Raw genomic sequence first — 16,296 nt, 5'->3', positions numbered from 1 at the left:
ACTTTTTTTGTACTTAATAGAGAATTATTTGAAATATGGGAAATTACCATATTGCATTGGTTGTCTTATTACGTTCTCTGTTACAATCATTTCCTAAGTGCCTAAGAAATTACTTAACCTTGTTTACTGAGAGATGAAATACAGTGACTTAGTTTCTCTTTCTCTCTTTCTTTCCCAAGTTTTTCTTCCCCTTTTCTTTCTTCTCTTCCATCTTCTTCTTTTTCTCTGTTCCATGCTGAAAGTAGAAAAAAATATTAGATATTAAACTGTGTATGTGTCTGTAAGAGAGAGAGTACACATCAGACAGCAGAGAAGCGAAGACCCCAGGAACCATTCAGTGTGAAGGCTGTGGGGAGTGGCTACTGTGCAAAGGAGCTGTATAACACACTCACAGACTAACTTCACGTCCACAGTGTCCAAAAATCCCACAGAAAGGCAGCATCCAGACAGCTGATGGATTGGGTCTGTGCTACTCCGTTGAGCCCAAATCCTTTATGGATCTGCCTACAAAGAAAGGGAGTGTCATTGTAAGATGGTTGTTGAACAGTACTGGATATGCTTAGATTCTTTGTGGAAAATAATTAGCTACCTCTTGCTATCCTATAACCCAGTAGTTTAGGGATTAAAGCCTCCCTATGTTCTTTACTTCATTCAACTATTCCTTTTTGATCTATTTTCTAGAGAGCGTTCCCTGACTCTTTGTTCACCCCATGATAACCTCCTTATGTTCTTCTCCATTCCTGTATGTGTCTTTGACATCTGTCTTCCCCACGGATGACGAGGTCTTGAGGCCAGTGACCGAGTACTATTCATCTTTGTTTCCCTGGCATCTGGCACATGGCGGTTCCATGGTTGGATTTGAGTGAAATCATGAACTATGAGTTACTTTCTTTGACCTTATGAGACGCTTAATTTTTTTTTTTTTATAACATACCATCTAACTTCTTGGTGATAGATCTATTCCTTTTGCTTGTTACCTGCCAGGTTATTGTGTTCTTCTTTGTCCTAAAACTACCTTTTAGAAGTTCCAGCAAGACCCTTTTTGTTCTGATAGACTGCAGTTTGGAGAACATGGACCCATTCACACTTTCTGTAACGTGCAGCATTTCATGAAATCAGACCACATCCTCATTTCGCCACATGAGTCTCAGGCTGCAAAATCTGTTGGTGGTTTTCCAGTCTGTTCGCATAATATAGGTATTTTAGGTTTCTCCTGCCACATTTTCTAAATCCTTTGGGTTCTCATCCTGTGGATCATCTCTAGCCTTACTGGGCATGGGTGGGATGATTAACAGAAGGCGTGCCGGCTGGGCTGGAGATCTGGAAGAAGAAGGAGGCCGTACACACGTGTGCCACCATCTCCCGCGGGAAAAAGGGGAAGCAGCTTCTGTATTTGGTAGCTAGGTTCATTAGAGGTTGGAGAGAAACCATAGGCTAGGAAAGGAGCTTAGCTACCAGACACCAAGCTATTCCTGTCTCCGGCCTTAATTACTCTTTCACTCAAGAGGAAGCCGAGCCAACATAGGAAAGCGTTTCTTCTCTTTGCTGCCCTTCACTCTCTTGGGACAGCAACCAGTGCCCAGAAAAGAAAAAGACATCAAACAGAAAAGAAATAACATTCAGCACGTCTCAGTTTCCTCGGGCTGCTCAGTGCCCACAGACCCTGTCCGGAGTGAGGGGAGACACTGGCCAGCTATTCGAGGACTAACACAGTCCAGGAACCTTGCTTCATCCCTTCTCTGTGTCCTCTGAGGCTAGAAACATTTGTGGTTTGCTCCATTTCTCTTATTTTATCACCGGTTAGCTGTACTTTCCCTTGTTCTGGACTCTGCCTGAGCTTCTTTTCCTCTGTCTCTTTCTCAGCTAATGGAAAGCTATAAAAATGGAGGCAGTCTGCTAATTCAGGGGCCGGACCACTGCTCCCTCCTTCACCACGCAGCCAAAACCGGCCATGGGGAGATCGTCAAGTATATTCTGGACCACGGTAAGTAGGCGCAGCGAACCTAGGGTCACCTATCTGTGAAGTAACTGAACTAAGGGGGCTCCCTCCCTGGCTATCTTCAGAGCAATAGAAAGGCTCCCCACCTTCTAGCCGACACCCCCTGTGATGTGAGGCAGACGGGACCACAGACCGCTGACCCATGTGGGTCACCGTGACCGAACAACTCCTAGAAATAATTCTCATATCAAAGTCTTCGCAGGATATCGGTGAGCTGATTGATTAAAAAATAAAAGACAAAAACACATGCGTCCTGACATAATATGCTGGATTGTTTTGGGAAGAGCTTTAAGTCGCCTGGTTGGGACCAGGCACCAAATCCATGTTCATAGCTGATCATTCTGAGGATAACACGAGCACATTTTTTCCCAGCTTTTTGTCTTCTCTCTCTCTCTCTCTCTCTCTTTTTTTTTTCCTCTGCTTGAATCTCATTCATCTTTTCAACTGAAGCCACACTTCATTCTCTTTGAAAACATCCGGGGCTCTCACGTCTTCTGTGGTTAGGTAGTTGCTAGAAGTAGCATGTATCCTACCATCTTCCTCTCATGGCCCTTTAGAGGCGTAAACACAGGGATAGATTCCAAATCTTGACCATTACTTTCGGCTTCCCATGTTTATTAGTATTTCTAGGAATTAAGAACAGGAGTAAAGGGAAAAATCTGCCTGGCTTGGCTAGTTTTGAAGGGGGGAAGGATTGGAGCCGCTTCCAGTTCTGTGAGATGTAGGTACACGGAGATCCTGGGAGATTTTCTGTGAGCCCTAGCAGCGAGGCTGTGACATCCAGTTTAGCCTGGAAATGGTGAGCATATTAGTAGACATGCATATTTCTTTTCGCTCCTCTTTTTTTTTTTTTCCTTATTTTGAGGGAGAGAGAGGGAGAGAGAGAGAAAGAGCATGTGTTTATGAATGAAGGAGGAAGGGAGAAAGGGAGAGACGCTTAAGCAGGCTCTATGCTCAGCACAGAGTCCAACGTGGAGCTCAGTCTCACGACCCTGAGATCGTGACCTGATCTGAAATCAAGTCAGACCCAGATTAACTGACCGGGTCACCCACGTGCCCCACTCCCCTTTTTATTCATTTCAACAAATATGTCTTTCAGTTATTCAGCAAATATTTGTGGAGGGCTTCACAGGAGCCACCTGTTATAGACCATTGTACGTACACACACACACAATACAGTCACTATTTTCAGGCAATCGAGGCTAAAAAATGTATAATCTTATGTAGAATTAAATGAAAACAATTCTATATAGATGTTTTAAGTCCTATTGTAAAGCCACAGATAGATAACCTAGCTACCATTTGTCACCCACTTTTATTTCAGATGCTTATACTAAACATCCTATCATTTAATCTTGACAAAGACTTTGCAAGGTAGGCATTAGACTATCAGGTACATTTGACTCACCTTGCTTTGTCTTCAGTTCCTTCTCACCAAGATGAGTTTGCTTGAACCCTTGGCCTGAGTTATGGGGGAGAGAACAGTTCAGGAAAAGGAAAGCATGTTAAAGCAGGATGGAGATCATTAGACCATCTCTTTCCCCCTTGTAGGCTGGGCTGGACAGTCCCAAGCCAGTCTATGCTGGAAAGTCTAGGGAGTAAGCTGTATTCTTGGTGCTGTGTCTAGGATATGCATCTTTTTATCTCCTAGTCCCCTGTCCATTCGACCCACTGCAGTGAAAGCATTTGAGGTTGGGGGGAGGGCAAGACTTACAAAGCAATGGTGGCATAAGTTCTGCTTGCCTTCTTCATGAAAAAAAATCATAGATGGTTTTTCTTTCCCATAGTGACTTCTCCAAAAGCTGGTGAAAGGCAAAACCAAATGTTAGAACCACCCCCATAGAGAGCACATAAAGTCACAGAGCTTCTGTGATTATCTTTCTCTTAATCAAAAAGATCTCAGGATTTCTACCACAAAATGCGGACGAGTTTAGATATATGTAATGTCCGTTTACTTGTCTTTAGCTCAGTTTAAAGTACTCCTGGTTACTGTCTTTGTGATCATACTCAATCCTTTCTTCCGAGTTTGTCCTTTACCCAATGAGATTGAATTCTTGCTTGCATACCTTAACCTGTTCAATACCCACAGACCCTCTCCCGAGCTAGGTGACATTGGCCATCTATTTGAGTGCTAACACTATTTAGGAACCCTGTCTCTCTCTCTCCCTTCCTCCCTCCCTCCCTCCCTCCCTCCCTCCCTCTACCTCTCCTAAAGAGCTAGTGCCCCCCCCCCACACACACACAGAGTTCTGGAAACCTCCCTGTATTAGTTATCTGTTGGTGTCTCACTTGGTCTCACTGATGAGGCTGCAGGGAGCTGCAATTGTGATTGAATCTCTATTGAAGATGGACTCCCCCACATGTTTGGGGCCCTCAGCTGAGGTGGCTGAAATGGCCGGGACCCCTGAGCCTCCACTTTACCTGTTCTTTTATCCCAGGCTTCTTCATAGCATGATAATTCTAGGGTTCCATGTGGGTGAGAATAGAAGCTTCCAGATGTCCTGAGGCCAGGCTGGAAAGTTCTGCATTATCTCTGCAGCATTCTGTTAACAAAAATAGGTCACAGAGCTGGCCCTGACTCAAGGGAGGGCAAAATGGCCCCCACCGCCCCATGAAAGGAGCTGCAAATAATCTATGGCCAGATTTAACCTACCATCCTCCCTCACTTACCCTCTGTCTTCTTCAGTTGAAAATGATGAGCTTACCTTCTCATTATCCTCAACTATCGTCTTACCTGGAATCCCCTGCACCTTGGCTTTTATATTTTCCTCTGGTCCTGGGTCCTAAGGTTGATTAGCAACAATAATTCTTTAAATTTGCAAGTTCTTCAACAACGCAGTCCCCCCCCCCCGCTTTTAAGCATAAGTATGACCTGTGCAATATTTGGGACATACTTATACTAAGAACAAAACCAAATCCCTCTCCTCAGTTGCATGTCCCCAGGGGCGTGAGTGATGAGGCATGAGATGGTATTAGTCTAAAACCATAGATTTTCACTTCCCCCACTACTTTTTCCACTGCCTTAAATAATAGGGCCTCTAAAAGGTTGCAGTTTCTAACCCCACCTGTGGATTGGTGCACACATACTTTGCCTGGAGTGAGATCAAGCTGGTACGTCAGTCTTTTAGTGCTGTAACCAAAGCCTGACGTTCCGGTACTAAAGCCACCTGTCTTCCATCCCCAGCATCTCTTGCAAAGGGTGGATCACACAGTACAACTCTCTCTGTCAAAACTGAAGGACATGAAGCAATCTGTTAATTTGGGGGGATGAGGGTGTTTATTTTTCCAGCTTTTTTGGGGCGGGTAGATTTTATAAATTAGTTGGTTTAGTATTTGTGATAATGAGAAAAACAACTGGAGTTTCCGGCACTCATCTCTACTTCCCTCACAGGCAAGCATGGTCATGGTCACAGTCAAGGTCACTGGAGGCATCTGATTTCCTCCCTGCCTCACCAGGATCTCTCATTGGCCAGTACATACCTGAGAGAGAGGCTGGAGATAGGAAGCACTCTCCGTCTTTCTGTGTGAAAGTAAAATCTTACTATGCTTTCCAGTCTGAGAACCACTGCGGGTTTGAGGGATGATGGTTTTAGCCTTTTGGTACTATGTCAAATACTGGGGACTAACTCGCAGTTGATTTTTTATTGAAACCAGCATTTATCAACCTGAGAGGCACTGTCAATTTCAGCCTTAACGTTGATCTCATTATTTCTACTTATTCAGGAATATGCATGCAAATCTTTTGACGTAGCCCTCCTAAGTCACCAGGTTCCCCAAGAGCTAAGCGCTCCTGCTCCCCTTTTTTACTGTTGCTCTTTGTTTTAACGTCTTTAGCTGCTAATACCAATACCAATTTATATTAGCCTGTGCATGCTGAGATTGTAGATTATTTTTTGCAGAAAAATTTGTCTCCTTTAAATGATAGAAACCCCTGTAAATTATAGCGTCCTCTAAGGCAGGGACAAGCTCATGGGAAACATGACCCTCTCTCTGCTCTGTAACCATCCTCTTAATGTGACCCCTGGTCAGTGAAATAATCTCTCCTAATGTTATGTCATGGCAGCTCTAGAATCCCCTTGGTCTGACAAGGAAAATAGTCTTTTCCAGGAGGCCTCCGTGAGGCTGGGATTCAGGATGTATACCAGACTGTGGCAATGTCTTTATAAACCAGCATCAGATTTGTGGTAGAGAAGTCTGATCAATTTGCGTTCACGGAAGTAGGAAAAGAGTACAATTTTACACTGTGCCAAAGACGGAGAGGGACCTTCCTCCCAATCTCGAATGCTGCAAATCTTTTGAAGTTTTAGTTTCTTTTTTTTCCCTTTAATTCGGTTTAAGTCTTTCCTGTGGCTTCATATGATATAAATCGTAAAATATGTTCAAAGACCTGACTGTAAAATGCCTTCCTGACAAGGGTTCTGAGAAATCTGTGGGCCCTTTTCAAGTTGCCTGAGAGCGTAGGGGCTTGTCTGCGCCCCGCATCCTTGCTCTGGCCAGAGCCCCTCTCCCTCTGCTTTGCCCCCCTCTTCGCTGGTTATTTATGGTGAGCAGTGGGGTCCGCAGTCAGGAGGGTGCCCCCCCCCCCACAGGAGTCCTGAGAGATTAGTTGTCTTCCCAGCCAGCACACTAAACAATGTATTTCTCATCTAAGCGCTCTTTTAAAACCAGGCTGTGGGGCGAAGGGCAGGAGTGTGTGGGAGACGCTGAAAAGCCACAGGCGGCTTGAATTTTTCTCTGTCCTGCATCTTCTTTGGGATTTTCCCTCGAATGCACAGCCTGCTGTTTTCCTTTATGAAAAACTGGAATTTGGGCATTGGGCATTTCCTTTATGAAAAACTGGAATTAGAGAATGGAGGAGGGAGAGAGCTAAAATTCCATGGGGACAGGGTGGAGAGGGAAGGATGCCGAGGGGTTCCAGCAGGGGTCCCCCAGTGGTTCCTGCTTTTCAGCTCCTTTTAACCATATTTTCTACCCACCGCCTCCTCCCTCCTTGTACCCCTCCGAGAGACTTTTGTGTTGTTTTAGGCTTTTACCACCCCGCACATTTCGCTCCTTTGTTTTTATTCTCCCCGCTTCCACCCCTTTGCCCCCCTACCGTGTGTCCTGATAGAAATCTCACTCATGCATTTCCTTTTTGATTTCAATGGCTTATTTTGTCTTCCCTCTTTTTCTGTCTCTAGTCTTTCTTTTCTTTCTTTCTTTTTTTTTTTACCTCCCTTTTTCGGCCTCTGGTCCCCAAGAGAAACGACCACCATCCCGCTGGGACAGGATGACGGTGCTGTTAGAGTTCCCAGTGCCAGCTCTCCCCACATCTGTGCGGCTTTTGTCCTGGGGCAGAGGAGGATTTGGAATGGTCTGCTGGCAGCGTCAGGGAGACTAATGGGAAATGAGGTCCGGGGAGAGAGAGGCCATGGAGAGGTGGAAGGAATAGCAAAGGGGATTTGGATGACTTGGTGTGGGAAGCAAGCTAAAGGATGCATGTGACAAAAGACACATCATATAGAATACAAGGACAGTATTGATGACAGGGTTGCACCAGCAAAAGCTGGGCTGTCCAGTGGGAGAGCCAGTGGAATGAGCCCCAGGGAAGCAAACTTGCAGTTTGGAAGGTCTGACTGCCTAGCCACGCTGTTCACTTTCTCGCGTTGGGAGATTTGTGAAGTTTGGCTTCCTTTTGCATTCCCTGGCTTCCACCCGAATACTGATGTGTATATCCTCTTAATACCTTTTCCCCCTTATTTTTCAGACCATTTCCTTTGTAGCACAGTCTTTTGAATCCATGTTACATCTATGGGTCCTTCTGTGAGAAAAAATAGGATGCTGGCTGGGATCCGCATTGATTTTCATTCATTAAAAAAATGAATTCTACCCCCATGAACTTTTGAGAAAAAATATTAGAGTGATAGTCAATTCTAACTTTTATGGTTCTAATTGCTTTGTATGTATGAACATACTTAATTCTTAAAACAATCCTACATAGTGAGCTCTCTTATCTGCGGCTGACAGCTGAAGCGTAGTGATGTTAGGTTACTTGACAAGACTCCTACGTAGTGTATGGTCATGCCCTCTGTAGTCCTAAACCCGGAGAGTGCAGTGAAACACGATAAACAACCACAATGCAGGGTAGATCCATGTAAGTATTATATGCAGGGTCCCAGTGACAGCTGGTGCAGAGCTGTGAAGGGGCAGTGATCACCATCTGCCTGTGAAGGCTTCATGGAGAAATTTCCACACGTGTCCCTTCCATTGGGATTTAACATCTAGAATAGGTAAACTGTAGGACTGAGTGTAGACATTGGAGCAAACCTTAGGAGGGACAGAGAACCAAGACGTCCTTTTATATTCAGGGAATAATTGTGAGTTCACTGCTCACAGTATCATGGTATTCCTTCCAATTCCCTTAGGGAGATGGCATGATATCCACAATCAGACCATATGCATACCTAAAATATACAATAAGTCCTAGACCCCCAAAGTTTCACCATGGATATAAATGAAGAAGTCCATCATCTTTTCTTTCTCTTGGGCTCTCCCTTATTAGTGAGACTCAAATTAACTTTCCAAAAATCATAGATGCTATTTTTTAAAAATACTTTTTCCTTTAAAGAGAATTTTTGAGGTCTCTGTGGATTATTTTTTGTCTCTCTGGCCATGCCCCCTTTCTCCAAATCGTAAGATTGGAGAATCACTGCTACTAACCCACACAGGACACTACGAAACAGCACAACATACTGTTGAAGGAGCTCCCAGCAGGTCACTGGCAGCACACATAGGGAGGGAAACTCCAGCCTGTTCTTGGGGTGCACCTGGCACGCAGGCCTCTTCTTATTTCCTCCTCTGCAACCCCCTCCCACAAGCATTATGCAAACACAGTCATTTTAAAGCAGGTTAAAACATTATTAGAAAATGTACCTGTACTACTAAAAATAGCTCCGTATTCCCGCCTGTCATCAGTTCACTGCCACCCTTGCCTCTTCGTTGGTGATTTGCCTGACAGTGTTCAGAGCATTCTGCTTTTTTGTGTTTCTGTGTATTGATGGGAAGAGGAGGAAAGCTTGGGTTGATGAAGTCCATCATACCAGAGCCCATTCCATTCCCAAAACCTGTAACTGGGGTTTTGTCAGATTTTAATTAAGAGCAAGAATATCTCAATGTAGGAGCAGCACCTGTCCCCCTCACCTCTGTCAGCGCCCGAGGCTTCAAAGGAGAGAAGGGGAAAGTAATAAGCAGCCACAGGCTTGCCTGACTCATCAACTGGATAATCGGCTCTGGAGTTGTTCTGGCTTGGCTGCATTTATGGTGATTCTTGTAAGAAACTTGAGGAACAACGCCCCTTCTCTTCCTTGTCTCCACTCTCAGAATGTCAAGCAATTGCATTTTAGCACAGACTTAGCTGGCCCACAGCCTGTCACTTACATGCTGGCGTGGACCCTGGAGTCCGCGGACCCGCTGTGGGGGCAGCTCTGGGTGCCGAATGAAGGGCGAAGGGGGTGAGGCCTCCGGTGCCTGAATAGGCACGCACTTAGCAGTGACTGGTGGGAACAGAACTGTTGCTAGAGCCGTGGGGCTGGGTTGCTCCTATTCATGGAATTCCTTTCCAAATGAATGGCTCCAAAGGTTCGCTGAGGGTGGCAGGCATGCTTCGTGAGGACCACTGGACGCTCTAAGCCTTCTTGTTCTGACCTTGTGGAGAATGCCCTGCCAGCAGCGGAGGGGGTCTGGAGTACTGGTTCTGAGGACATCGAATTTGAGTCAACAAGTGGCTTCTAAAGTAAATGGAGGTACACGCAGAGTCCAGCACATTTCCTCCCTCCACGGATGATCCGCATCTCGACTTAGTGTAACCTGCTGAAGCCAGAGAATAGGACACTTCAGATCTAAACTTCAGGCTTCACATATAGCAAGCCAGTTCCCATTTTAAGCACATAACTTATATCAACGTATGAAACCTTACAACAGTCCTGTGAGATAAATATTATTAATCCTTCTTTAATGTACGTGGCAATTGAGAGACTGAGAGATTAAATGACCTTGCCCGAGACCCAGTAAGTGGCAGGTAGAGCCAGAATTTTGAGGTTCAGCTCGAGAACCCATCACTGTACCAGACTGTCTTGGACTTCTTTGGGTGTCTGTTGGGGGCATTATCATTCATGTTTCCTTAGAACCACAAGACTGAGGAACAAAAATAAATGAGTTTAGTCTTCATTGAACCTTTAATGTACAATAGGTGCTAGAAAAATAATAAATGAAAAATAATATTTTTACACGGTAGGGATTTAGTATAACTCATTTAGGGAGACAAGGCATATGATTGAAAAGCAAATACATAATACAAGGGTGAAAAGAAGTAAGTGTTCCGGGAGTTCAGAGAAGGGATAGATTCTTTCAGTCAAAGCTGGTCTTTTCAGAAGACCTTGTCACAGACTGGGCTTTACAGAATGCGTAAGATTTAGGTATGTGGCTGGAAAAGGGAAGGCTGTTCTGGATCGGGAGATTGGAGGGAACAAGCTCTGTGAGCTGGGAGAGCCCGAGAGATAGGCAGATGATGGCACCAGTTGAGCTGAGATGAAAAAAAGTGGAACGTGGAACAAATAGAGGAAGGGCAGTTCCAGGTGAAAGACTGTGAACTTCCATGTTTGCATACTTGGGAGTAAGCAGTCAATATGCTGAAGTGGAAACCTGGAAATCTGAATGATAAGAGGCCTTTTCATTTTTCTTGGTAACTGTTTCTGTATGCTAATTATGCTCTAGGCAGAGGCCAGTTAGGAAGCCTATTTGTCAAGTAGGACAAAGAGGAGAGACGAATAGGGCAGAGGGTGCAAGGGAAGATTGACCTGGCCTAGATGGCCAGTAGATGTGAAAGAGGGGGCTGCTCTTGGATGACCAGGAGGATTGTGAATGTCCCATGACATCTCAGTCATCTTCTTAGCCAGTGACTTTCATGGTTGGCAAGTCCTAACCTCTTCCTTTTCTTTTTTTTTATGTAATAAGTAATCACATAAACAAATCTTCAATGATAATGATATCCAACAACACAGAAAACAGAGCAACAGGATCATATTTCTAAAGACTAAAATGCTCAGTACCTAGAACTGTGTTTGGCACATCCAAGCACATTTATTCCTTAATTCAACCAAACATGTAAGCATCTGCTTGGTACCAGGCTCTATGCCAGGCACCACGGAAGGATGTAGTGGTGAACAAGGCATAGACCACAGCTTCAAGGGGTTTACCAGAGCCTAGTTATGGAGAGAGACAAATCAGCAGGTGGTTTTATTATGGTTTAAATGTCATGATCATTGAAGTAATTACATATCCCCACCTGTCTGGGACAGTCTCAATTCGGATGATAAATTATATTACCCTCCCAATTGTAGGACATAGGGTTAGTGTACAAAGTGAGGGGGCACATAGGCAGGACATTTAATGCAGTATTTCAAAGTGGGGGTTGTAGAGGGCTTTATGGAAAAATGCATCTTAGCTGATACCTGCAGACTGATTAGAGTACAGGAGAGTTGGGGAGGGAAGCAGTGGTGCAGAAGGTGGAAAGGTGGTCATTCCAAGCATTGTTTGCAGATTGAATGACTTAGTTGGTGAACAAATACAACATCATTGGTGCACAAACTCACCAAACATCTCAGTTCCTAAGGAAGCATCTATTATCGTTTGGTGTTTATACATAATATTTCTTCCAGGTCTTAGAAGAGAAATTTTATGAAAAATATAATTTTACTCTGTTTCTAAAATACAGATATTGGACTGGATGATATCTATGGTTATCTTGTAGCTTTAAAATGGTACTGTATAAAACCCCATCTCAAACAACCTGCCCCTGCTCACAGTGATAAACAATCTTTAAAGTCCACTGAAGTGTCCTCATTCCCCCAAGGTAACCACTTAGTTATTTCTCACTTATTCCATTCCAATTCATTTATTTCCTCAACTTGATTGAAAGCTGCTTTAAAGGCATAGGCTATCTCATTCCACACATATTGGTTGGTTGGTGGTGGTTGAGAGGTTGGTGAGTGGGAATAGAGAAATCCTTTCTTTGGGGTGGGGGGAATGGGAGGTGGTCTTGTTAACCCTTTCACCAAATAACTCTACTTTATTCAACTTTCCAAGGCGTTTTACTCCTGTGACTATAAATTTTTTGTTAATGTTTAGCTATTGAACTTATTTTTGATGGGCATCTTGCTTTTCTCTTATTTAGGACCTTCCGAGTTATTGGATATGGCAGACAGTGAAACGTGAGTGTTGCCTTTCATTATTTCGTCTAGATTATTTTCTTTAGAACGTAGCTAGGAGAAGAATATAGTCTATAGAGCATACAACAGATAATTTAAATGTCAGTGATAAGAAGTTCACTTTCAATTGTATTTATAACTATGCAGGGCTAATTTTTCTAAATCAGAAATTACACAATAAAAATTGATGACAAGAATCATAACAATTGCATGCACGGTCGTTGCTATTCATCCCTTAGAGCTTCCTACAGGCACGGTAGTTTTGCACTGGTGCATGTTGGACCACTGAGAAGTCTAAATAAATACATTTACCTTTTTTATTTACTCTTTCTCAATTGGGGTTTGTAAGAAAATGAAGTCCTAATACCCTACGGCGTCCTTTGTTTGTAATGAAACCTCTATCCCGGGTCTGGAATGGAGCAGGGTATATACGACCATTGGAGAATTAAGAATATAGTAATTCCAATCTTTTTTTATGTTCTGTGATTCAGATGAGAAACTCCGGTTGAGAAAGTCATCCTCTCTAGGGTGGCCCCCAAAATGATAATATTTGTTTTCAACTTTTTTATTCCTAGGGCAACAAAAAAGCTCCTACTCCCTTTGTTCCTTTTGTAGGAACAAAGAGAGGCAAACCGTCTCACCCTGACAGCCATATAAGCACTATAAAACTTCAAAGACATTTGAAAAGAGATAAAGACGGATGGGGAGTAGCTAAGTTGGTCTGGAGGAGGAAAAGTTGAGATGAATAGAATAGAAGCTGAGTGGGAAGGGTAAAGGTCTATAGTTATGACTTACTAGACGGGTAAGACACTGTCTGTTGTGACATAGAGTTTGTCTACAAACCACATCCTATTGGCAAGGTTGTCACTTTCCCGTTTGTTCTAAGGACTGCACTTGATTTTCCATATGCTTTGGCATTAAGCATCTTTTTAATTTTGGACTCAGAGTGGGAATCTCCTCCCTAGACTGCCCGTTAGAAGGGGTGGAAATAACTGCTTTGCTTTGCCCTCTTCCTCTACTGGGTGGCCTCTGGCCAACAGGGGAGAGCACGTGTTTGCAGCTCTCCTAGATGTCCTCTGGGCTGCCCACCCCCTCCCACAAGCCATTCACATGCAGTCAGTAGGTATGGGGGCTTGTGTTGACTGGGGGCTTGTGTTGACCTGGTCCTTCTACGCTGAGTCCCCCAGAGATATTCCACCGAGGGCCAGATGGTGGTCGGCCAGGCACTTGTGTGCGGTACCTGAAGGGCTTGTGCTTTTCCAGCCGTACCCCGTGTCTGCTTCATCCGGTGCCCCTATGATCTGCCCAGATGTATCCACAGAGAAAATTGTTCCTCCATGCTCAGACCCATCTCTACACACCAGTCTGTTTCACAGTGCCATTGAGTGTTACCTAAATCAAGCGTGAGTGGTTGAAAACAAAATCGCTCAGCCTAGTTAACACTGTTGAGAGACAAGCGATTGGAGTCAGATATTATGGTTCGTTGATGACTAACTGAAGGCATTTTTAGACACCCCCTCATCCAGCTCCCCAGCATGTGCCCAGCCGTGGTCTCAGCTGCAGATTGGGAAGGAGGCGGTGGAGCACAGAACCTCAGCAGCAGGGATAGGAAGCTACCCTCACCCCCTCCCTGCCGCTTCCACCCCCACTCCCCACCCCCACCCCCTTTATGGGTGGTTTCCCATTTCATCTTTGATTTAGGGGTGAGACGGCACTGCACAAGGCTGCCTGCCAACGGAACCGGGCTGTGTGCCAGCTTCTGGTGGACGCGGGAGCATCTCTGAGAAAGACCGACTCCAAGGTAACTTGATGAGTGAGTGCAAACATCCTCCCACTGGGCACGATCACCGGCCCCATCGACTTCACTTGTGCCCACAGCAAAGGCATCCTTTCTGTGCTGATGGAAGTGCCTGGGGCTTTGGAAAAAGGAGGAAAAAATAAAGTGCTTCATTTAGAGAAACTGTAGTTTAAATGTATAAGCACAAAGGGAAGGGTGTGTGCTTGCCTATGGGACTTTATAACCCTCTGAATGTGCTGGCCTTGGGACGTTAGGGTTGTCCCCCCCCCCCGCCCCCGAATGCCAGCAGCCAAGTTGCGGGGAGNGGGGTTTCCCCCCCCCCCCCGCCCCCGAATGCCAGCAGCCAAGTTGCGGGGAGGTGAGGTTCAAAGCCCTAGGAAAGGGGTAAAAGACATGGGCCTGCTCCCCAGAGCCCCTTTGGAATTTCTCCTTTAGCGACTTTATCCAGGGTAGCTTCAAATCTGTGATTCACCTGGACCCGAGTATGGGTGCCCAGGTGACGAGCCGTCACGGTGAGGATAGCCCGGACTTGCAGAGGGTTACAGTCTTAAATCCAGTGCTTGTATGGTGGCTTATTTATTTATTTATTTATTTATTTATTTATTTATTTATTTTTAAAGATTTTTATTTATTTAACAGAGAGAGAGACAGCCAGCGAGAGAGGGAACACAGCAGGGGGAGTGGGAGAGGGAGAAGCAGGCTCCCAGCGGAGGAGCCTGATGTGGGGCTTGATCCCAGAACGCCAGGATCACGCCCTGAGCCGAAGGCAGATGCTTAACAACTGAGCCACCCAGGCGCCCCGGCTTTTTTATTTTTAAAGGTTTCTTCCTACTTATTTTCTTATATTTTTCCCTGAAAGTTAACGCCTGAAGTTAGGGTGGGAATTACAATCATCGATTTGGAAACTGAAACCAAAAGTAAGCTCTACGCCCTTAGAGGAGCTGAGCCCAAATCCAAATTCAGCTCTTTTGACACCCAGCCCAGTGTTGTTCCAGGAGATGAGTTGTTCTCATGTGGTGACAGAACACCCCACTGGATCCAACGGGATGAAGTATGGCAACAAAATAACAAAGTGGAGTTTTTTTCCGTATGGTTTGTATAACATTTTTGCCTTAGAGCGGTACCCATGGCATCGTGACTTGAAATGTGGTTGGTTTCCCTGCATCAAAAGGCATGGCAATCTGGATTTAAAGCGTGTTAATGTCTTAAGGAGAGGGCAGTGAGGCCAGAAACTGATAGCGTGACCTACGTGCCGACCTTGACCGGAAAACTGCCAACAGGTGGAGGTCAGGCATCAGGAGAAACTCTGCTCAGGAGCCCTGAGATCGGGCTGCCCTGGGAGTTGTTCATTTACAGAGAGCAGCGAGGGAAGGGCTGAAAGCTGGAGCAAAGGAGGGCGTCGCAGACTGCAGCCCGGGAGAAGGGCAGGGCGGGCAGACGGTTCACGTGGAGCATTGGTGCCACAGACAAGCCTGAGGAGCTCCGAGAAACCGCCCTGGGTAAACGCTAAGAAAGGACCAACCGTTCAACTGTAGAGGGTTGCAGAGGAGAATTTTAATATAGAGAGGAGGACTTCATTAAGCTAAGGCACTGAATAACCTAAGTTTGGGGTCGATGAATATAGCCTAGGAACACAGACATATTCCTTAGAGGACTTGAGCCCCATGAGACTTCCTTAAGAGACGAGCAACTGCTTATGTGCAGTGTTCACCCTGGGGTTTCCTCAAACTGCAGTGAACGCCACAAAATAACTCCTTCTCCCACGTTGGACCGCTTTTCCTTCGGACCCAGTTCGAAGCCGGCCGCACTGTGTGATTCTCCACGGCCCCTGCAGCCCACCAGCTCCCCGCTCTCCGCCCTAGGTCCCCTGCCGCCTGGCTTCCTCCCTTAGGCTGTCGGAGGAGTTAAGCTGTGTCTGTTACCTGTCTGTTTAGCTAAGTGGGTATAGGGTTTCAAGTGGCAGAGAAGTGCTCCTGTGATGTTCTGCCCAGATGATACTCGCACTAAACTCTTAGTTGTGTAACCCGGTAGAGAAACACACACCATGTAGGCAGGATGGGGGGGCGGCTGTCTTCAGGTAGGTTTGGCTTGGCTGGGGCCCGCTCACACCACAGCCTGGCGATTGCCTGGTTAGTACACAAAAGACTGCTCTTACACTCATCTCAGAAAATCAAAAGAACAGGAGGAGTGACCTCAAAGAGACAAACAAAAGACTGGGCAGGACGCCTGGCCCCTGAGCAGATTGCTCTTTTTTT

At 45.4% G+C, this 16,296-nt stretch overlaps 1 protein-coding gene across 1 annotated transcript in view; it reads left to right on the top strand.

Annotated features, from left to right (window-relative positions):
• DGKI (diacylglycerol kinase iota) overlaps positions 1–16,296 on the top strand; it is a 402,958-nt gene that overhangs the window by 376,036 nt on the left and 10,626 nt on the right. The window contains exons 31-33 of the mRNA XM_034647002.1: positions 1,864–1,984; positions 12,210–12,246; positions 13,945–14,044. Of these exons, the coding sequence (XP_034502893.1) occupies positions 1,864–1,984; positions 12,210–12,246; positions 13,945–14,044 (258 nt within the window). The remainder of the gene's footprint in view (positions 1–1,863; positions 1,985–12,209; positions 12,247–13,944; positions 14,045–16,296) is intronic.

The sequence above is a fragment of the Ailuropoda melanoleuca genome, chromosome 1, assembly GCF_002007445.2.
Source record: "Ailuropoda melanoleuca isolate Jingjing chromosome 1, ASM200744v2, whole genome shotgun sequence".
NCBI classification, from domain to species: domain Eukaryota; kingdom Metazoa; phylum Chordata; class Mammalia; order Carnivora; family Ursidae; genus Ailuropoda; species Ailuropoda melanoleuca.
The sequence above is the reverse complement of the archived record's forward strand: the minus strand, read 5'-3'. Positions and strand labels throughout refer to the sequence as shown.